This window comes from Thalassophryne amazonica, chromosome 1 (genome assembly GCF_902500255.1).
Source record: "Thalassophryne amazonica chromosome 1, fThaAma1.1, whole genome shotgun sequence".
NCBI lineage: Eukaryota > Metazoa > Chordata > Actinopteri > Batrachoidiformes > Batrachoididae > Thalassophryne > Thalassophryne amazonica.
Genome location: NC_047103.1, coordinates 79,944,049 through 79,967,370, shown reverse-complemented (window position 1 = coordinate 79,967,370; position 23,322 = coordinate 79,944,049). Strand labels below are relative to the sequence as shown.

The 23,322-nt window shown below is 42.1% G+C and overlaps 1 protein-coding gene across 3 annotated transcripts in view; it reads right to left on the bottom strand.

Moving 5' to 3' along the window:
- Positions 1-23,322, bottom strand: part of LOC117512002 (partitioning defective 3 homolog) — a 1,323,734-nt gene that overhangs the window by 397,804 nt on the left and 902,608 nt on the right. For 2 of the 3 annotated variants that reach the window (XM_034171933.1, XM_034171942.1), the window contains exons 17-18: positions 2,624-2,772; positions 775-813 (exon numbers count right to left, since the gene is read on the bottom strand). In XM_034171933.1, the coding sequence (XP_034027824.1) occupies positions 775-813; positions 2,624-2,772 (188 nt within the window). The remainder of the gene's footprint in view (positions 1-774; positions 814-2,623; positions 2,773-23,322) is intronic. The other variant, XM_034171950.1, reaches the window with a different exon arrangement.

Genomic DNA, 23,322 nt, shown 5'->3' with positions numbered 1-23,322 from the left:
GCGCTTTGTTTCAGTTCAGAAGGCTCCGGGTTCAAATCCCACCCCTGCCACATTTCTCCATGTAATGTGGAGTTGCGTCAGGAAGGGCATCCAGCGTAAAACCTGTGCCAATTCAACATACAGATTCACCTTGGATTTGCTGTGGCGACCCCGAGTCCAAACAAGGGAGCAGCCGAAGGGACTTACTTTTACTATCAGGCTGATGGCAATGCAAGATATTGGATCTGCGCACATCCTATTTTATTCAAATAAGAAATACCACAATAGTTTCCAGGCAAACATTACAAGGATTAAAATGATACTAGATATATGTCGTCCGGAAGGCCAACTTGCCGAGCACAGATTGATGTAGTTGGATTGTAGGAATATAAATCGATACATTGATGTAGTAGATGAATCGTAACATCCCTACATTCTAATGCCTGGCTTCCTCCAAATCTGCACCACTCCTGGAGCAATGACTGTTTTCCTTAAACATTTGCAATACACAACAGGTACAATTACAAAGATTTGTAAATTAGTTAAAAGTTTCTGTTCAATGGCATGCAGCTTCTGTCAACAATATGAAATCCTATTTGAATCCTGCTGACCTTTCCTCAAAAAACACTTCTCCATATCCTCAGGTATCAACATTATAATGGTTAGATGTGATTGAAAAGAGAAAATCTGATTTTCCAAGTTCTCTTACACACTCATGAATTCACCTGGGCAATCATAATGGAACATTGTCACAGTGGTGATCGTGCATCAGACAATCCCCAACTGGTCTCTTACCTCCATTGATTCTTGCGTTGTAGTTAATCTCATCTGCTACTGTTAAAGAGCATGGACAAGTGTGAGTGGTTAGTGCATTCAGTACCACATTAGTATGCACATGCAAAGTAGGACAGACAAATTCACAAAGATGTTGAACAGATATTACACCTTGTGCTAACCTGTCAATTATGGGGTTTCAAAAGCTAAGCATTTAGAAGGTGCTAAGGTGTTAGTGCAAACTGCAGTGCCCCACGTTGCTTTATTCCCTTTTCTTCCCTCAGTCAATCTTGTTCCTTATCTAAATGGAATTGAACTGTGGGGTGCCTGACCAGTTTAGCAGATTTCAACAATGATGTGTTTCAAAGACATGAAATCCATCTGCTGATATGATTGGAGACACTAAGCATCAAAGACATGATTAAAAAGAAATAATACCAAGAAAGAGAGCAAAATGAAACTGCAGGTAACAGCACTGCTGCTTATGTTAACAGTTAACAGTCAGGGAACTTTGAAATCAGAGAACAGCTTTAGAAGTGTGTTAATAGTAAACAGAGACATACGCTTCTGAACTTCTGAAGACCATCCAAAATGTCCAACAATGACAAGGGTGAAGGGTTAATGCTCACACTGTGTTGTTTAACTCATTATTCTCAGCTCCAGTCTATATTACCCACAGGATCATTTTCATTGAGTGACTTTGATGTTATAATTTGTTTAAAATGATCACTGCACTTTAGCAGTGTGGTCCTTTAAAAGAAATAGATGTTACTAAGCATTCAAAAATAGCATTATGTAACTTTGATTTACAAACTCCAAACATTGCATTCTGGACACTGAATGCAATATAATGCCACTAAGATTATATTAGAAAAAATATCAGAACAAGAAGTTATTTCTCTGCACCATCAAAAAAAAAAAAAACAACAACAACACCAACAACAACAACAACTCATATTCTCACTGATGGATCATAACTTCACCCTGCTGAGGCTGTCAACGAATAAAGCTAATGACAGTAATAATCAGAACTAAGAAGAGTAAGAGATTTGTAAAACATGAATAGTAGTAGTTATTGTAGGATCAGGGCAATGTGATGTGAGCAAATTACTTTCTCCATGAAAACAGGCTAAATTCTAGAACTAATTGAATTTATGTTTAAGTGCTGAAGACAGTTGATTGCAATTAAGTAGGCTTTTTGATTGAAACATTTGATAAAATGTGCATTAGTAACAGTGAGAAGGCCATAATGGAGCTATCTCATCTTCATGTACATTCTACTGACTTTGTCTTCAGCTATATCCAATTATAGTTTTTAATCGAACACACTGGATATGGCTTTCATGCTTAACTAATTAGTCAGTGAAATCTATCTAGAAACCACCTTTTATCTTTCTCCTAAACAGCACTTTTGAAAGAAAGTGTGTTCTCTGGTTTGACTTTGTAAAAACGTTTTGGGGGCTTACAAAGTGGGCTAATACATGGCAAAAGGAGCACACAGAGATGGGAGCAGAACTACTCTAGTGTCTGGAACAGTCAACAATTTCAAAATTTCAAAATTGTTGTATGTTATAATTAGTCAGTGATACAACAGAGGGCGCCTTCTGCTTTAACCAGTTCAACACAGTGTGCATGTACGTGCATGAGTTCCTTCATACGTATGTGTACATGCTTTCATGGTCCTATTTCACTGCTGAAACCAAATAACAGGCCGTGGTGTTGCTTGTTGCACTTTACTCGTGCACCACTGGACACAGGCAGCTGAAGACTGTAATATATTTTACCTTATAGTTCTGCAGTTACCATTTGAGACTTTTGTGAACCTATATGCTTGTGTACACATAAGTATAAGCTGCAGAGTGTACTATACCTAAATCCATGCTCTTGGACTTTCTTGTCTTGATGATGTCCAACTGTGAAGCACTGTCATATTGTTTGGTGCGTTTTTCAGACATACTCTGGCGGCCAAATCCCTCCCTCTGGAATGCACCATCAGGGTTTGCATCTGGACTGAGTGAGCTGGAGTTGTTGGGAAGAAATAAGTGCAGGATTTTTGGGGGTGGGGGTGGGGGTGAAAGACCAAAGAAGATACAGGGGAGAAGAGGCAGGAAGAAAAAAAGAAAAACAAGTTCTAAATTAAATGTTACACACTTTGTAATTCCATTATTATCTGCACAGTAATGAAGACTGCATACATTTTCAAACATCTACGTACAGTTGCAGGTATATTCCTGATAATAGCACATAAAAATCAACCTATTACTATTCAAACACCCTAAACCTCAGCCTGAAAGACTGCCTTTTTCTTTGATAAAGGACATTCAATACACAACTAGATTCAATTCTTTATTGCAAGACTATTTGAATCAAGGGCAACTTCATCCCTGTCGGGGGGTTCAGGACAGACCATAATTAGAAAGAGGAGGTGTGGATAAGATGTGTGATACCCCAGTGAGGTGAGGGTGCTCTGGGGTCATGGCCACTCAATAAGGCTTACCCCTCCCTCCTGTATGTCTGGGGCAGTGGGCCAGCCCACTGTAGCACTCTGTCTTTGAGATCCTGTATCTGTGTCTGGATCTTAATTGAAAATTGGAGGGGAGTGGAGAATCGGGAGGGAGTTGGGGCTTGTACCTACATCCAAACAGTGTATATAAATTAAGGTTAAAAAAATCTCATGATTAAAGGACAGGCATGAGATGTGGTAAAAAGAGTGTATTTGTAATGCTTCACTATATAGGATTTAAGTTGCAATCATTGCAGTTAATGTACCTCGAAAGAGTACCATATTTTTATTTTTCATCATTAACTCCCAGAGAGGTGTGTGTGGTTCATTTGTGTGCCCACTGCCTTCCTTGGATGTGGTAGCCATTTTGAAATTGACCACCAATTCAATTTACCCTTGGTAGGTACATAAATGCTGTTTGGGCAGACACTGGAATGAGAAGTCCCCGTCAGTGGATAACTATCAAGTCAAGCCATACCATAACATAGACAGAGTTTCAGAAAAGGTTTTCATTTCCAATGCACACAATTCAAGATCACCATGAACACATCCTCACATTTTGACTCGGTGTTGTCAAACAAGATTTATGTGCATCATGACTGTGGACAGCATTTAGCACATGTGTAATATTTATGTTTCTTTTTGTATATTGAAAATTTGTATTCATGACAGGAAATGGGGGATGGGTGTTGTAGCAACATTTAGATTGGGCTTGAAACTTGGGACTGACCTAATTTAGCTGCAATCTTTGCGTCACTGTATGTCTGACCATTTTTGTTGTGCTTTTACTTTATTTTATTAGTGTGACCAACACAGATGGTCACCCCACTGAGTCGGGTCTGCTTGATGTTTCAACCCATTATCAAAAAAAAAAACCTGAAGAAGTTTGTCTTTTCCACTGTTCCAGTGCACTTACTTATGAGGCGGGTAAGGTTTAAACCTTAAGTCCCGGTCACACGGCACTAACAAAGTACACCAAAGCCAAAACGAAACAAGAAATCTGGACTTATGTTGACTTTTGAAGACACCATTTAACTGTCATCCAGCTTCCTGTAGCTGGCGCTTCGTCAGAATTTTCAAACTGCTGAAAATGTGAACAAATCCTGACAACAGCGTCAATTCATCCGTATTCCATTTTGCTTTCTGTGTTGAGGGTTCCTCATCGTTTGAGTAGTTCCCATACCGTCAGCATTCCATTTGATTATCATCCAACTTTGTCCAACTTCCCAAGTCTGAGGTCTTGCACGAATGTTGATGATATTTGAACACATCAATAACTAAAGCTCCAATGAGCTGAATGTGACTCATACATGTGTGGAAAGAAAAGCAACGTTTTCATACAGAAACAAGAGCAGCAAGGACATTTTAGCAACTACTTTAACTATTTATGCATGTTCCAGCCGTTTGTGGCTGAAACATGCATAAATAAATGTGCATGTGCGCACACGTTGTTGTGAAGACAAATCTGCATAGTGCAGCAGATAACTGAAACAATCCTTCACTTGAAGGATTGGCCACTTAAAAATCCAATAATGCGGCAAAATTTAAAAATGCTTCAATCATATTGAAAAGTATAACACATTATTTATCTGATCATAAACATTCCAAAAAAGTATGGTTTGGACTATCTATGACTGAATGTTATGGAGTTGTGGGGTAAAAACAGAAATTGTCCTTTGTCACCATTCTTGCTGTTTTTACACCATAATTACATACCATTCAGTCATAGATAGTCACAACTAAACCTTTTTGGAATCTTTATGATCAGCCACATAATGTGGTATAGCTTTCAATATGATTGGAGCTTTTTTTTTATTTTGACCACTGTGTAATTCTTCATTGACCCCTATCTGGCTGCCATATTGGATTTTCAAGTGGCCAGCACTTTTTTCTCAAACACTGACTTATGAAGAACATTCATGCCAAATCTGATGCTTGTACCACCAAATGAACAATCCTGGCCAAAAATCAAACTTATCTGCTCCACTAGCAGGTTTGTTAGTTTTGATTTTGTTTCATTCCTTTATGCACTCTTGACTCGCAGGCTTTTCGGTGATGGGAGAAGTGCAGGCTCATTCGTCCACCTTTTCTCGATGATTTGTGACTTTGTAAATATTTTCCTTCATTCAGCTATCGCCGTGTGCCGTGTGACAGGGCCATTATTCATGTATGCAGCCTTGGGGTGACTTTTGTTGTGTATAGTGCTGCATAAATTAATTGAAGTGAAAGTTTATCAACCACGAAGACACAATGCAAAAACATTTGCAATGTTATATTCCTTGAATAACAATACATTCTTAAGACAGTCAAAACCTTTGACACAATGAGCTCAGATGTAACTCAGGAATATCAGATTGGTGATGACTATGGGGGGGTTAAAGTTGTATCCCCTGTTCTTAGGACACAGTGTACAAAGTTTGGCTCACCTCAGCTCAACCAACGGCTGTTATTGAACTTACATGCAACAAGAATAAATACATTTGTCATTCAGCCCAGAAGACAAAGGAACTGTCAGAAAATGTAGGACAAAAAGGCTCAAACAGAGACGTCCTAATTATAAACCATAGTTTGTGCTGCCAGCCTGTCAAAACCAGTTTACTGGTTAAACTGCTTGACTTGTCAAATTTCTGGTAACTACTACATTCACCACTCAACATTTTCTGCCCACTCCTCTGGATAAATGAACATCATATTCATTTGCATAACTCAAAATTACAGTAATGTCTTAGTGGGCTATGGAAACTATATAAACCTCTCCAGATTCCTGTATCAACAGTTGAGTGAATTCAGGCACATGCAAATATGCTCTTTTGTGATTTTGTTTGAGGTTAAAACAATGTTAGGTGGCAGGTTTACTCATTGACATTGTTTTAAATGAGAAGTTGACGGAAAGTAAACCGCAACAGCTGCAAGAGCAAAGGCGTCGATGGTGTCTAAGTTAAAAAAGCCACTATTTTTCAACTTTTTCCGCTTGCTGCGGTGATAAGGACAAACCAGATCACAAACTCTACCAGTATATTATTGCTGCTTGCCAGATTCAAGAACATTTCAACACAGGATACTTTCATGCGGAGAATTAGGGCCCCTTCACACATAGTATGAATGTGGCTGAACTGCGCATGAAGCAGGAATCGTATGCAACACGTGTAAAATCGGAGCTGCCTCCAATGCCTCGTACACCTGTTGCTACAACTATTTGCACATACCAGCAGCTGAAGATACAAGATACAAGAGAGAGACAGAGAAAGACAGAGTGAAAGACACAGTGTGCCCTGAAAGAGCCCATTCGAACCCTCTCACGGCAGGTGTCAGCCAAATTCCAGGTGACACACACGAACATCTAACACCACTTGCCTGGCACTTAGAAAATGTGTGGCCATTCACGCTGTTAGCACGACAACAGTCAGCAGATGATCACTTTCAAGCTGGATGTGAAATTTGTCATGTGCCCCATGACTGTGAAGTTGCCAAGTACACATGTGCCAGAGTGTCGGCTCCCCCCACAACACATGTATGTGTGTGTTTCGCGCGGTCCTCCCCTGCACCCCTCCCAACACATGGCGTGCGTGTGGTTCGCGCGCCCCCTGCAGGTAAGGTGCCCCTCATCTGATGACAGAGTGACACCTTGGTCTGTGTGCTAAATGGACAGGGGGCGTGGCAGCCACTGTTGACATCTCTGGTCCTGGAAGTCACAGCTGCATAACATGACAGGCTGTCCCAGCTGAAATGGGCCGTCAGTTCATGTGGGCACGCAGCAGGCGATCTGAATGTCGCGTCTGTCTGACAGGACATGCGTGTCGGGCCAGACACATGTGTGGGCCTGGCCCGACACACGTCCTGTGAGTGACACACGTCCTGTGAGTGAGACTATATGACAAGCCAACAATGTGACAAATACACCATTTCAGTCACGTATCAGCAGACATACATCGTAACACTGTTTGGTCAGTTATCACAGCGCTTTTTTCTTTTTAAAAAAAAATACATTTATCTCCTTGTTGATCTTAACCATTTCACGCTGATTGTAGCTCAGTGGTAAAGTTTCCGTCTGGTAATCAGAGCTTTTGTAAATTGCAGGTTTGAATCCAGTGAATGGCATTTATTTTTTATTTAACCAGGGTTATTTGACCGTGGGGTTCTTTATTGTGTCCCCTTTGTTGTATGGCTGGGGGGCCTGGCTGCCTTTTTGTTTCTGTCTTTTGTTTTTCCTTCCAGGTGGCTTGCATTTGGGACTGAGTGGCTGTGTAGCTGAGTTTATCAGGACCTCACCCTGATCACCTGCGGCTCGTCAGGACTCACAGCTGTGGTGCATCTACATGGATTGGAACATGGTGGCATTTAAGACTGGAGTACACAGTGTGTATTTGCCAGAGACTCGACCTTGTGACCAGACGGGTGAGATCGTCGTCTTGAGAGCCATCTCATCATCAGTGGAGGCAGAGAACGTCCAGGTTTGATGCATGGTCTGTGAAAGAGGAGGGGGTGAGGTCTCACGCTCGTCAGCACACTTCCTGAGGTACGTTAGATTTTGTGACTAACATTTTGATACTGTTGACCATAAAATTTTATTACAGAGATTAGAGCATGTCATAGGTATTAAAGGCACTGCGCTGCGGTGGTTTGAATCATATTTGTCTAATAGATTACAGTTTGTTCATGTAAATGGGGAATCTTCTTCACAGACTAAAGTTAATTATGGAGTTCCACAAGGTTCTGTGCTAGGACCAATTTTATTCACTTTATACATGCTTCCCTTAGGCAGTATTATTAGACGGTATTGCTTAAGTTTTCATTGTTACGCAGATGATACCCAGCTTTATCTATCCATGAAGCCAGAGGACACACACCAATTAGCTAAACTGCAGGATTGTCTTACAGACATAAAGACATGGATGACCTCTAATTTCCTGCTTTTAAACTCAGATAAAACTGAAGTTATTGTACTTGGCCCCACAAATCTTAGAAACATGGTGTCTAACCAGATCCTTACTCTGGATGGCATTACCCTGACCTCTAGTAATACTGTGAGAAATCTTGGAGTCATTTTTGATCAGGATATGTCATTCAAGGCGCATATTAAACAAATATGTAGGACTGCCTTTTTGCATTTACGCAATATCTCTAAAATCAGAAAGGTCTTGTCTCAGAGTGATGCTGAAAAACTAATTCATGCATTTATTTCCTCTAGGCTGGACTATTGTAATTCATTATTATCAGGTTGTCCTAAAAGTTCCCTAAAAAGCCTTCAGTTAATTCAAAATGCTGCAGCTAGAGTACTGACGGGGACTAGCAGGAGAGAGCATATCTCACCCGTGTTGGCCTCTCTTCATTGGCTTCCTGTTAATTCTAGAATAGAATTTAAAATTCTTCTTCTTACTTATAAGGTTTTGAATAATCAGGTCCCATCTTATCTTAGGGACCTCGTAGTACCATATTACCCCATTAGAGCGCTTCGCTCTCAGACTGCAGGCTTACTCGTAGTTCCTAGGGTTTGCAAGAGTAGAATGGGAGGCAGAGCCTTCAGCTTTCAGGCTCCTCTCCTGTGGAACCAGCTCCCAATTCAGATCAGGGAGACAGATACCCTCTCTACTTTTAAGATTAGGCTTAAAACTTTCCTTTTTGCTAAGGCTTATAGTTGGGGCTGGATCAGGTGACCCTGGACCATCCCTTGGTTATGCTGCTTTAGACGTAGACTGTGGGGGGTTCCCATGATGCACTGTTTCTTTCTCTTTTTGCTTTGTATGCATCACTCTGCATTTAATCATTAGTGATCGATCTCTGCCCCCCTCCACAGCATGTCTTTTTCCTGGTTCTCTCCCTCAGCCCCAACCAGTCTCAGCAGAAGACTGCCCCTCCCTGAGCCTGGTTCTGCTGGAGGTTTCTTCCTGTTAAAGGGGAGTTTTTCCTTCCCACTGTAGCCAAGTGCTTGCTCACAGGGGGTCGTTTTGACCGTTGGGGTTTTTCATAATTATTGTATGGCCTTGCCTTACAATATAGAGCGCCTTGGGGCAACTGTCTGTTGTGATGTGGCGCTATATAAAAAAAAAGTTGATTGATTGATTGATTTATACAGTCAGTAAATATGGTGTCCCTCACACCTTATTATATTGAGCTGTATGTAGTCGTTTAATCAGCTTCCACTGCTGTGGAGTTTTGTGAACTGGATGTTCCATGCCTGCAGGGTGGGAAGCTGATTAGTAATTAAGCCAGGAAGTGTTTGCTGTTTGTACACCTTTGAGCGTTCTCTCTGTGTGTTGAGTGTGGACTCACATAATGATTCCTTCTTTCACAGACTCGGTTTGTCGCGGCCACCTGGGGGGTGTCGGCGGGGTCCTTGGGTCCGAACCAGTTCTGGCTCCGGACCGTTAGCGCTGCTGGGAGCGCACCGCAATCCACCACGCCAGACAGCGCACTTTTATATTTTTCACAGCACTGTTATGTTCATTAAACTCTGTTATCCTTTGTACCGTGCTCTGCTTATTTTATACTGGGTCCTTCAAACGCTGGTCTGTTCTCCGGGCTGCGTCCGACACATAACACCCTTTTATTTATTATTTATATCAACCCAGTGATATTCACTAATTATACACCTGTTTTTTATTTATTTTTCTCCAGTTTGTGCTGTGGCTTGACATGTCCCAGCTGCTTGCACTGTGTTCCTGCTGTGACACTGTCGCGTGCACGAAACCATCGTAGCGGGATCGTTCATGCCTGCCCGTCAGCTCAGTGTTTTTGTGGTTTGCTCATATGAGCTGTTCCGCCGTGATTCACCCTGATTTGTGCTTATTCGTACTATGTGTGAAGGGCCCTTAATTTCATTAATTTGATGCATGCAGTAAGTGGGAAATGGCACACTGCAACACAAATAAACATTTGTCCTTATTTCATAAAAGAGCATTTTTACCAAAGCCTAACTGCAATTTGCCATTACCACATCCTCATGAGTAACATATCTTGGCAACACAGCAGTCTCGACCCTCATATGGTGCTGAAGTGGGTGAATATTTTTACACTGACTGAACGACTAATCCTGCCATCAACTGTTGTTGATGGATTTTTACAGGCACTGGACAGCTTGCCATAGCCACAGTCAATGGCTTGGTGAGTGGGTCAAGTAATGGATCAGAAATCAAATTCCAGTTATACCTATGTGAGACCACATGTCCTTGAGCAAGACAGTCAACCATGAATTGTTCTGCGCTTGGAGTTGCATTAAATGATAGACGGACAAACAGGCACAACTGATGGTTGTCCATCAGGTTGGTGAGTTTCAGCACCTGGTGTGGCTATCCAGGACGATGTGAGACCGGCTTGGTCTGCTGCAGGTGTAATCTGTTTGTTGGATGTTTGTGGCGCTGCATTTGGAGTTTAATTTCTCTCCTCTCCACGGGCTGCACTGTGTGCCTCAAGTTGAAAGAGTCACTGCGCCTCGGTAAAGCCTCAGTTACCACATGCAACAGGCAACTCTGTGTGCACGCAATTAGATTATCCCATGATCCACAAAGAAACCATGTGTGCATGTGCATGCACACCGTGGTCATCAATATTACATGTTCCATCTTTGGGAAAAAACAGTTACAGTATGTATTTGTGTATGTTACTTGTACGTATTTAATTAAAAGTAAAAAAAAAATAAAAATAGTGTGGAGAGTGAAAGGCTGTTTACCTCAGTGTCACACATTGTAGATAAAACAGAAACAGGCTCACAGCTGATAAAGCAGAGAAGCTTCTTTTCATCAAAAAGAATCTGCCCATTACATTTTCAAAAAAGGCTTTTAGTAATAACAGACTTAAGTAAAGTTAGTGATGAACAATTTTGGTTCTGTTACTGGTGTGGTGTTGTATAGTTTGTAGTGCTGAAGTCCACAGGTTACATTTGAGTGAGATGTCTGGCAGTGTCATGTTTGTTAAGAAATGCATGATTAATGTTAAAGGACAATTTGTTGAAGTCAAAAAGTGATGTTACATGATTTAAGTAAAATGTTTGTAAATAATAACAAAGCTGATGATATTGGTAGCAGTTACAGTCAAAAAGTAAGGAACAACTGATGAATAAAACATGTTTTCCAAGTTAACATAAAACTGTAATAGTATCAAGTATTCGTATCGGTACTCGGTATCGACGAGTACTCGTAGTTGTACTCAGTGTGGAAAAAAGTGGTATCGGTGCATCCCTAGTTGGTGTGAAGGATACCATCCTCTACCCGCTACACTGACTCCATTCGCATCTGGCTAAGGTAAACAGCACAGTGAGTATTCACTTCCTGGACTCCTCCAGTGCTTTCAACAGCATCCAGCCCCTTGTACTTCAGGACAAAGGGAATAGGATGCAAGTGGACCCCTGCCTAGTCACTTGGACATCCAGCTACCTCACTGACAGTTCGCAGTATGCCAGGCTATGAGACACCATCTCTGACACTGTGATAAGCAGCACTGGAGCACCCCAGGGTATGGTGCTGGCCCCTCTTCTCTTCACCATGTACCCCTCTGACTTTTGCTAAAACTCTGAGCCGTGTTACATCCAGAAGTTCGCAAATGACACAGCCATTGTTGGATGCATCAGTGATGACAGAGAGGAGGCGTACAGGAGCCTAGTGAAGGACCTTGCTGCCTGGTGCCACACAAACAAACTACAGCTCAACACCTCAAAGACAAAAGAGCTAGTCATTGACTTTGGGAAGTCAAGACCAAGTCCGTGGCCAGTTCTGATTGAGGGAGCTGAGGTGGAGGCTGTGGACTCCTACAAGTACCTCGGTCTGTGGCTCGACAGCAAACTGGACTGGACAACCCACACCAACCATCTGTACAGGAAGGGACAGAGCGGGCTGTACTTTCTGAGGAGGTTGCAGTCATTTAACATCTGCAGGAAACTCCTGTGTATGTTCTACCAGTCCATAGTAGCCAGCATCCTCTTTTCCATTGTGGTGTGCCTGGAGGGGGGGCACATCCAAAAAAAGGACATATCCAGGCTGGACAAACTGATCAGGCGGGCTGGCTCTGTGGTTGGCATGAAGCTGGAGTCTCTGGTGACAGTGACAGAGAACACTGGACAAAATGCTGGACATTATGGACGATGCCAGTCACCCTCTGCACATCGTCATGAGCAACCAGAGGAGCCTCTTCAGCCAGAGACTGCTCCGTTGCAAGGTCAGGACCAACAGACTGAAAACCTCCTTTGTCCCTCAGGCCATCAGACTGTACAACTCCTCACTCAGGGGTAGGAGGAGTAACACAAAAACAGAGGACGGGAAGGAGAGGAACAGTAGTAGCCAGTAAACCAGTATTAATCAGTATGTCCTGTATTTATATTGTGTATTTATATTGCAAACAGTTTTTCTTTTTCACTTTCACTTTTGATACTCTGGGTGCTTCTTACCCTGTGTGCTGCTATACAATGCTGCTGGAACCTCATTTTCTCTCAGGGAGTCTTCCAAAGGGATCAATAAATTTCTATCTAATCTAATCTAAGATAATGACATAAAATTTATTATGAAGTTTTTTGGGGGATTTCTTTTCAAAACCTTTATTTTGAAGAAGATTTCACACACACACACACACACACACACACACACACACACACACACACACACACACACACACACACACACACACACACACAATAATGTCTGTATCCTTGCACTATTCTTCAACCTTCAGCGCATAATTCAATAAGTAATAGTATGTTTCATTTGAATTTAAGAGAGCATGGAATTAGTTTGTGGTTATCTTTACAAAACACACTAAGGAACGTTACCTTACTCAATCGTCAACTCTGATCAAGTTAGATAGTTAATGATAATAACCTTGAACAGTGTGAAGTTATTCATCAAATGACAGCAACCAAATGTATTAACTAATATCTTTCCTTGTTCAACATCATTTTAATTTGATATGCCAACACCAAACCGAATCCTCTTCTTTATCATTTTGCAGTGCACGTGATATTTTACCCCCCCCCAAAGTAAAAAAAAAAACAAATCTCACGGGCACTGCACTAGTTTGACAAATGTGCAGTAAGTGTTGCTGAGACTTCTCAGAGGAGCAGAAGAAATGATTGTCTCCTGTCAATGTCTTGCAGAGCAGAGGGCTATAAGAGATCTTTCATCCCTTCAACCATTAGGCTGTATAACACACACTGATAATGTTAATGTTTGCTTATGTCTTGTATTTTGTGCTTCTTTGTTGTATGTCTCTTTTTGCTACTGGACAATGGAATTTCCCTCCAAGGGGGGGATCAATAAAGTACTATCTATCGATCCATCTAGCTATCAAATGCAGAAAAGGCAGGAAAATGCACCAATGCAATTTTTCCACAGTCATTCCATAAATATTAGAGCCCCTTCACACGCACTGCGAATATGTATAACTCAGGGCAACTCCCGCTGGAATGCATATATGCATATATGCGAAACTGACACCTGGGCTTGAGTATTGTACACATATTCATTACATCAAGAGACTGAATTTTTTAAAAATCCTTCAACAAATTTTTGTCAAATTTACACAACTGAACAAGTACAGCCAAAAAGAAAATACAGGCTTTGTCCTCACAAAGAATTGGCAACCTGGGTGGTTGCCATCCAGGACCCAAGGCGGTTCCATGGTGTTGTGGATGTGGCGAAGCATGGCACGAGCATGTTACCACACTTGACTTGATTTGATAAAGAATTTTCTATTATGACTTTGAAATATAAAGAGATTTGCACAAAGAAAATTCTCCTTAAAGGTCAGGTAAAATTACCCATTACCAACTTAAATTTCTTTACAGTGATAATAGAAACAAACAAACAAAAATCTACATCCTTTGTAAAGATATTAATAATAGTTTGAAACCCTTTTAAATAAGAAGATTACCGTCAATGCATCACTTTTCCATCGACCATACCTGCCAATTGCAGCTAAAATAAGCCCTCCGCATAGGAACAACTCCAGCTGACAAAGGAATAAAAGGTGGAGCAGGAAGATAGGAATGACAGCACAGATGTATTATTCATTTATCCATCATCCTCTGCTTTTCTTCTTTCATCAATGCATGCCCATATAAACCACCCTGACCTCGCTCCTTCTTCTTTTGTCTCCAAAAATGTCATCTGTCAGAGCACAACTAGATAGTGCATGCAAGAAAAGGATGTATTTTGAGCATGGATTCAGATTTCACTCACTCTCTGCCAAGTGTATTTCTGGACCAAAGGAACACAGATTGAGCACAGAGTGAGAGGCCAGTAGGTAGGATAATGCACAAGTCTGTCACAGTACAGACACTTGTCATGTGAAAACAAGGGCAAGGGCAAATACAGAGAAAAGCAACTTGAATGAAGCAGAAACCAGCAAAAAAAGTAAGTGGAAAAAGTACAGTGTATTTCTGGAAGATGCGCTTTACATTAGCGGGTTCATGATGCACATACGAGGTCTGTGAGAAAACTATCCGACCTTTTAATTTTTTTCAAAAACTATATGGATTTGAATCATGTGCGCTTGCATCAGACAAGCTTGAACCTTCGTGCGCATGCCTGAGTTTTTTCACGCTTGTTGGTTGCGTCATTCGCCTGTAGGCAGGCTTTGAGTGAGCACTGGTCCACCCCCCTCATCGCATTTTTATTGTCAGTGAAATGGCTGAGAGGCTGCCGCTTTGCTCCATGAATTTTTTTTCAGAAACTGTTAGAGAAAGCCAGTTGGAAACCATTCGAACGATTCAGATGGATTTCGGTGAAGATTCTGTCGGCGTCACAAGGATTAAGGAGTGTTAAACCTTTTTAAAGACGGCCCACAGCGGCGGAGGGCACACAGCGCACCGAGCGGCCATCGACAGGCTGGAGCGACCAAATAATTTCTAAACTGAACGCTGTGTTGATCCAGGACATCGTGTGACTACCACAGAAATGGCAAGAGAGCTGGACATAGCACTTTTGTGGCACATTCCAGTGTTACAGGAGATTTTGTAATGAAAGACGTGCAGAGGATTTCGCGCGTTGGGACGGAGCCACTCATTGCGCGCAACAAAAAAAACACCTCCGTGTTGGAAACCATTCAGAAGATTCAGACGGCTTTTGATGGCTTTTCAGTCGAGTGAGTATCCGAGAAATTGTTTAACAGCTGGGCATGTTCCAACTTGTCCTGTGAGACTTCCAACATGGAGGTGCTGTTTGTCCAGCGGCTGTGAGCGGCTGCGTCCCGACGAGCTAATCCGTCCGCACGTCTTTCATTACAAAATCTTCTTTAACAGTGGAATGTGCCGATAAAGTGCTGATCCTGACCTCTTCTGAAACTTCTCTGCTAGTCACACAACGTCCTGCATCAACAGAGCCTTAAATTTGGAAGTGATCTGCTCGTTCCAGCCTGTCAATGGCCGCTCGGGGAGCGGTGCGCCCTCTGCCGCCGTGGGCCGTTTTTAATCCAGTTTTAATGGTCCCTAATCCGTGTGATACCGACAGAATCTTCACCGAAATCCATCTGAATCTTTCGAATGGTTTTCCAACTGCCTGTCTCTAACAGTTTCTGAAAAAAAAATTCATGGAGCAAAGCGGCAGCCTCTCTGCCATTTCACTGACAATAAAAATCCAACGAGGGGGGTGGACCAGTGCTCACTCAAAGCCTGCCCACAGGCGAATGACGCAACCGACTGTTGTGAAAAAACTCACGCATGCGCATGAAGGTTCAAGCTTGTCTGATGCAAGCGCACATGATTCAAATCCATATAGTTTTTGAAAAAATAAAAAGGTCGGATACTTTTCTAACAGACCTCGTACAGTACACCGTACTTGCCAGTGACAAAATATGCCAATGTTAATGGCACATATTGTCATCATTATAAAGGGTTATCTATGCACGGTCTACGTACGGTGTACAGACGCTTTACTCCATGTTTGTATTTTTTTTTTTACTAGAACAGCATGTGGTCATGTCTAATCTAACCCTGTTTTTACCCTGAATGGGCACATCACAAACACTTTCACAGCTGATCAGGTTCTGCACTCACAAAAAAAAAAAAAGTGAAGCAATAACAAAATTCCCAGGTGGGAATTCCACGGCAGGATGAAGTACCAACTGTGTTTGTGAGTGCCTGGTTAAGTTGGAGGCATGAGGAAACTAAGCATCATGTCCCTGGAAGGGTGACAATTTGACATGGATGGGAATACCTCTCGGCACCACCCAGTTGTTGTCACGTTTTGGCCCTGACCGGGGTGAAGGTTTTGTTTTTTCCTCCTTTCTTCTACCCAGCATCTGCTCCTGCTTTGCTTTATTAGTTGTTTCTTTTCATCTTTTTATTTTGCTTTGTCACTTTGTTTCCTTTGTTACTTTGCATACTTCTGCCATGGTTTAGTTCCGTTCTTGTTTTGCTCAGTCAGTCTGTGTTTTCATTGTTTATCATTTAGTTATCATCTGTTTATTTTTGCTCTTCTCTTTTCTGTTATTATCTGTTCTGCTTTAGTATCGGGTTTTTGGTTTCTGTTCTGTTCTATAGATCATTAGTTTATCACTTGTTTATTTTCTCATTTGTGTTATCAGTTACATTGTTACATTGGGTTTTGTATCTATTATCATGTAGTCTCTGTTTTTCTTGTTGTTCTGCTTCAGTATTCATTTGTTCCTCTATTCCCTGATCAGTTCTCATGCTCTTGCCCAGTTCAGTATTATATTTTATTCTGTCTTCTGTTTAGCTTGGTTCATAGTTCCCTGTATCATTTGATGCCCTGCACCTGATATTATGGCTTCATCCCTCTCGCATCTCTGTTTGCGTTGTCCTATCATGCCACTTCACCTGCTCTGTGCCCTCCTCTCACACTTTGATCCAGTCTGCTTTGTGTTTTCATTCACTCCTGCTCTTGTACCGGCTCAACTGTCTTTGTCTATTAAATCACTCCACTTTGCGCACTCCCTTCCTCACTATCTTGCCCCATCCATACTCTTTGTCCACCAGCCAGGCTCCCTTTCAAGATCCTTCTCCTCATGTGCACCTTGTTAACACCTATTTTCAATTTAAGTAAGGTCTAACCTTCCTAACCCCCAGAGCAGCAGTGGTAAGGAAAAACTCCCTCTGAGGAAGAAACCTCAAGCAGAACAGACTCAAAGGGGTGATCCTCTGCTTGGGCCATGCTACGGACTTACAGAACAATTCACAAAATGAATATACAGGAAATGCTTTGGTACACAGGACAGGAGTGTCTCCAGCATGAATACCACACCCTTCTCTGGATGAAGCTACACCTTAAACAGAGAGAAAAAACAGAATCAGGGATCAGAAAGCCAAGAAATACAGTATAATTTGCCAGCATTAACCAACAAGAAAAACAGGAAATACTAAGGTGATCGTCGGCCACTAGCCCTAACCTTCATTAAAAGACCCAGAATTTAGGTAAAGTTGAGGCGTGGCACGCTCCGTTTCCTAATAAAATGAATTAAAATAGTAAAAAGCATAAACTATACTATGCCAGTATGCTAGCCATATGAAAGGGAAAATAAGTGCATCTTAAGTCTGGACTTGAAAGTCCCCACAAAATCTGACGGTTTCATTGAAGCAGGGGGATCATTCTAAATTTTGACCCCTGTGTAATTCTTCAGTTGACCCCTACCTGGACGCCTATTTAAAATTCAAGTGGCTAGTCAGTTTTTTCAAAGGAGTAATGTCTAAGGTGTATTTGTGCCAAATCTGATGCTTGTATCACCATTTGAAGGATTGTTTCCATTATCTACTGCACTATACAGACTTTCTCAGACAATACCACAGCTCTTCTCTTGGCACTCTGTCATCTGCTTTTTCTTAATCTACAAACACACAGTGTAACTCCTTCCAACCTTCTCTGTACTTCTCCATCAGTACTCCCAGAGCAAACGTTGCATCTGTAGTGCTATTTGTCAGCATTATTGCTGCTCAAACATAATCACCTGTTTTCTAAGCCCCACTCCATACCTTCATGCTGTGGCTGATCAGCTTAATGCCTCTGTACTTACTGCAGCTCTGCACATCACCCTTGTTCTTAAAAATAGAAACCAGCACACTTGTTCTCCACTCCTCAGACATTCTCTCACAATCAAAGATTTCATTAAGCAATCTGGTAAGAAAGTCCACTGCCATCTCTCCACATCATCCACCCTTTTCTCCTTCTCATTTTCTTCATTCATCAGCTCCTCTATATACTTCCTCCACCTGCTCAACACACTCTCTTCGCTTGTCAGCACATTACCATCTACATGCTTTGCTACACTAATCTGCTATGCATCCTTTCCAGCTCAGTCCCTTTGTCTGGTCAATCGGTACAAGTCCTTTTTCTGCTTCCTTACATGAAAATTCAGTAAGGTATGTCTTCTATAATACATTCCAATTCAAAGGTAGAACTCTACTAGTGTATACTAAGGTATATATAAATGTCTAAAAAAGGAAGAATAGAATAGAATAGAGTAGAGCCACTTAGGTGCTTGGTCTTGAGAACCAGGGATGGTTCAACTTGCTATAAGCCTTTTCCTTGGCTTTTGCCATTTCTCTTTTCACCTTAAGCCCCTTTCACACCGGGGCTGCTCCCAGTTGCTTCCTGTTGCGTCATGACGACGCAGGAATTTCTGCATCAGGTGTGCGCAGCAGGGGGCAGAGAGGAGGTGAGAATGCAGCCTGCAGGTTCTCTGCACAGAGAAGTCAGAGTGCACCATCTGGCTAGAGTCAGACGGTGCACTCTGACTTCTCTTGTAGTTTATATTTGTTCTTGTGCTGAGCTGCAGGGCTGCGCTCTGAGTTCTGTTATAGTTTATCTTTTCTCCTTTGACCGCAAGATGCGCGCACATTTGCTCATGGACGAACCATCTGTGAGCAAATGTGGAGATGTCCGAAGTTCTACTTGATGTTGACATGTCCTGTCTCTGGCAAACATTCTGTGAGCAGGACTTATGTCCTTTTTTGTCCTTTTTTAACTGTGATGAGAGAGTTTGAGGGGAGAGCAAGGAACTAACCGCTTGCAGCCAGACAGTTTTTTTTTTCTTTTAAATGTTCACATGTGTGCGCGTGAATGAACCGTCCGTGAGTGGACTGGAGATGTCTGGACATTTTACTGGATGTCTCTGGCAATCAGTCTGTGAGCAGGACTTTTATGGATTTTATTTAAACACATTTGTAAGAAGCTGCCTCACAGTGCCTCTCTTCACCAGACAGCTCCACACAGAGAGAAGCAGCAGCTGCAATCAGCATTTTTTTTTCCTGTGGTCTTTTTTTTTAAGCGTGTATTCTTGGCACTAGGTTGCTTCCACGTGGCGTCGTCATAACGACGCACGACACAACCGGGAGCAACCCCGGTGTGAAAGGGGCTTTATAGCGCAACACTCTTCTGCTTCACCTCTAAAGTCATCCTACAAACCTCCATCCTATGCTGTCTAGCCACACTGTCTCCTGCCACCACCTTACAGTCTCCAATTAATTCCTTTAAGCTTGAATCTCCTACAAACATTGTCGTCCACCTGTGTGCACCTTCTTCTACTCTTATACGTCACCCTGTGCTCCTCCCATTTTGTAAACTATGTATTCACAACAGCCATTTCCATCCTTTTTGCAAAATCAGCTACCATCTGCCCTTCCACATTCCTGTCCTTGATACCATATCTACTCATTACTTCCTCATCACCTCTGTTCCCTTCGCCAACATGCCCACTGAATTTCACTCCAGTCATCACTCTTTCATGATTTGACACACTCTCCACCACATCATATAGCTCACTACAGAAATCTTCTTTCTCCTTCATCTCACAACCTACCTGTGGGCACATACAGTGATATTCATCATCACCCCTTCAATTTTCAACTTCACAGTCGTCACCCTGTCAGACACCTGCTTAACCTCCAACGCACTCTTAACATGCTCTTCCTTTTAAATGACCCCAATACCATTTCTCTTCCTATCCACATCATGACACAACATGGGCAAGCATTTGCACCACAGCTAGTCCATTAATAGAAATACAGTACTCAATAACAGATCTTCCATTTACTTTCCACTGGCTATTAATTTAGCCGTAGGAGTTGTTACTGTAATGAGATACAGCCTTTAAACTCAGAAACAGATGAATCTTTAAAGGAAACAAACGCTCACTGAAAGAAACTCAATTGGACAGATGACTGTGTGAAGATGATAATTGTTCACCTTGGTCACAAACCTGATGAGCTATGCATTCAAAAGGTGAAAACAAGAAAAGCTTAAACCACGTGACCATCTTTCACACGAGTAAAATAATCTACAGAGTGGCATGATTTCTTGTGTCGCACTCTCACACCATCCATTCAGTCCACGCCTCCAGCCTACGTGAACTTCTGGGCCTAATCAATTTGGATAATACATTATCTCATCTCTCCATCTTAAAGCAGTGTTTAAAAGCAATTTCTACAAACCAGAGCAATTTCTACAAACCACCTCCCCACCCTCATTCCCCATCTAAAATTAACTAGTGCTGAAAATTGCTCACGGGCAAATTCACAGCTTTAACTTGCATTTTACATCAACTTGTTCCTGTCTACATCTCCTTCGCGGGAAGCTAAATGTGTCAAACTGCACATCGGCTCCACTGCTAAGTGGAAAATGCTAAAAGCCCTCTGTTCACAAATAATTACCACAGTGAGCTAGTTCTTTTTTGTTTAACTTTCAGTTGCTTTCAGTTTTCTCCCCTTATCCTCAATTAAAACCAGCTCCAAATCGTCCTGCTCCGTAAACAGCTGCAGATCCCTTCAGCCAGCAATAGTAGGGAGCGTCATGCATTAGTCTGACTGCTCAAACATGGAATGATAATGTGTTTCTGATAAAGTCCTTCAGAAATGTGTAAGGGGGGAATCAGTCAACCGCATGGGTGCATACCTGAGCAGGAATCCCTGTGTGCACAGGTCTGGGCTGCTGATGTATGCACAAATGGACTCTGAGTTACATCAAGAGCTAAACCACGCTCAGTTTAGAGCTTAGCAACGGAACAGGTCTCTGCCTCACTTCATCTAAACTCTGGGTGGAACGTTGCAGAGACGGTTGCCCATCTGGAAGGGCCACTGTGCTCACTGGGACCTTCCAAGCAGCAGAAATATTTCTGTACATTTTCTGTACACTGTCTTGGCGGTCTACAGACTATACCTTTGACTTCATGCTTGGTTTGTGCTCTGACATACACTGTCAGCTGTGGGACCTTCCCAAATCATGTCCAAGCCACTGAATTTATCCCAGGTAGACTCCAATTAGGCTGTAGAAACATCTCAAGGATGATCAGTGGAAACAGGATGCATCTGAGCTCAATTTTGAGCTTCATAGCAAAAGCTGTGAATACTTACGTGCAAGTGATTTTATTATTTATTTATTTACGAGGTCTATTAGATAATAAACCGACACTTTTTTTTTTTTTAACTATATGGATTTGAATGACGTGCGATTACACCAATCATGCTTGAACCCTCGTGTGCATGCGTGAGTTTTTTCACACGTGTCGGTGACGTCATTTCCCTGTGGGCAGGCCTTGAGTGAGATGTGGTCCCGCCCTCTCGGCTGAATTCCTTTGTTTCACACACTGCTCGAGACGGCGCGCGTTGCTTTATCAAAATTTTTTCTGGACCTGTGAGGAATATCAGAGTGGACACTATTCGAGAAATTAAGCTGGTTTTCGGTGAAAAGTTTAACGGCTGATGAGAGAATATGGAGTGTTTCTGTCGGTGTAAGGACTTCCCACAGAGCGGGACGTCGTGCAGCGCTTCCAGGCGCCGTCGTCGGCCTGTTTCGAACAGAAAGCATCCTAATTTAAGGCTTAATTCACCTAGGACGTCGTGAGAGAACAGAGAATATTCAGAAGAGGCCGGCATGAGGACTTTATGTGGAGATTCCACTGTTTAGGGACATTTTTTAATGAAAGACGTGCGTGCAAATTCGCCGAGTCGTTTCCGTGACGACTGGGCGAATCTGTGTGCGCCGCGACAGGAAAAACACCTCCGTGTTGAAAACCATTTGTAAAATTCAGGCGGCTTTTGATGGCTTTTGATGGCTTTCAACAAGTGAGTAACTGAGAAATTGTTTAACAGCTTGGGCATGTTCCAACTTGCCCGTTAAGGTTTCCAACGGAGGTGTTTTTCCTGTCGCGACCCCCCACGGTCGGGTCCGGTCCGACATGCGACTCTGCCCGCACATTCTTACAAAATTACAAAATGTCCGTTAACAATGGAATGTCCGAATAAACTCCTCATGCCGACTTCTTCTGAAAGTTCTCTGTTCTCTGATGACTTACTGGGTCAACAGAGCCTGAAATGTGGAAGTTTTCAACTTGAAACGGCGAGACGCTGCCGCCTCGAAGCGCAGATCGTCGTCAGGCTCCGTGGGCCGTCCTTACGGCGACACTACCAGACCAAAATCTCTCATCAGCCGTTAACATTTTTACCGAAAACCAGCTGAATTTATCGAATGGTGTCCACTCAGTTGTGCCTTACAGTTTTGAAAAAATTTTGATCAAACAAAGCAGCAGTCTCTGAGCCATTCCTAAACAATGAAAAAAATCGACGAGAGGGTGGGCCACTCCTCACTCAAAGACTGCCCACAGGCGAATGACGTAACCGACAGGCATGAAAAAACTCTCGCATGCCCACGAGGGTTCAAGCATGTCTGATGTAATCACACGTGATTCAAATCCATATGGTTTTTGAAAAAAAATAATAAGGTCGGATACTTTTCTAATAGACCTCGTATTTTCATTTTTAATGAATTTGGAAGAATCTAAAAAAACTTTGCCATTATGGTGTTTTGTGTGTAGAACCATGAGGAAAACATGAATTTACTCCATTTTAGAATCAAGCGGTAGCATAAAAATGTGGAAAAAGTGCATTGCTGTGAATACTTTCTGTATGCACCGTCTATAGCAAATGAATGAAGACAGACTTTCCTTACATTTTGGCAGCAATTTTATAAAAACACCACTAAACTATAAATCATTTAACATACAAGCAGATATGCAATACACAGCTTACATCAGCAACGACCTGCGTAATATCACTTAAATGCCAACTAATTCAAAACAGCCCCACCTCTCAATAATTCCATTATGTCTAAGTTGGTAAGTAGTGTTTTAACTTATTA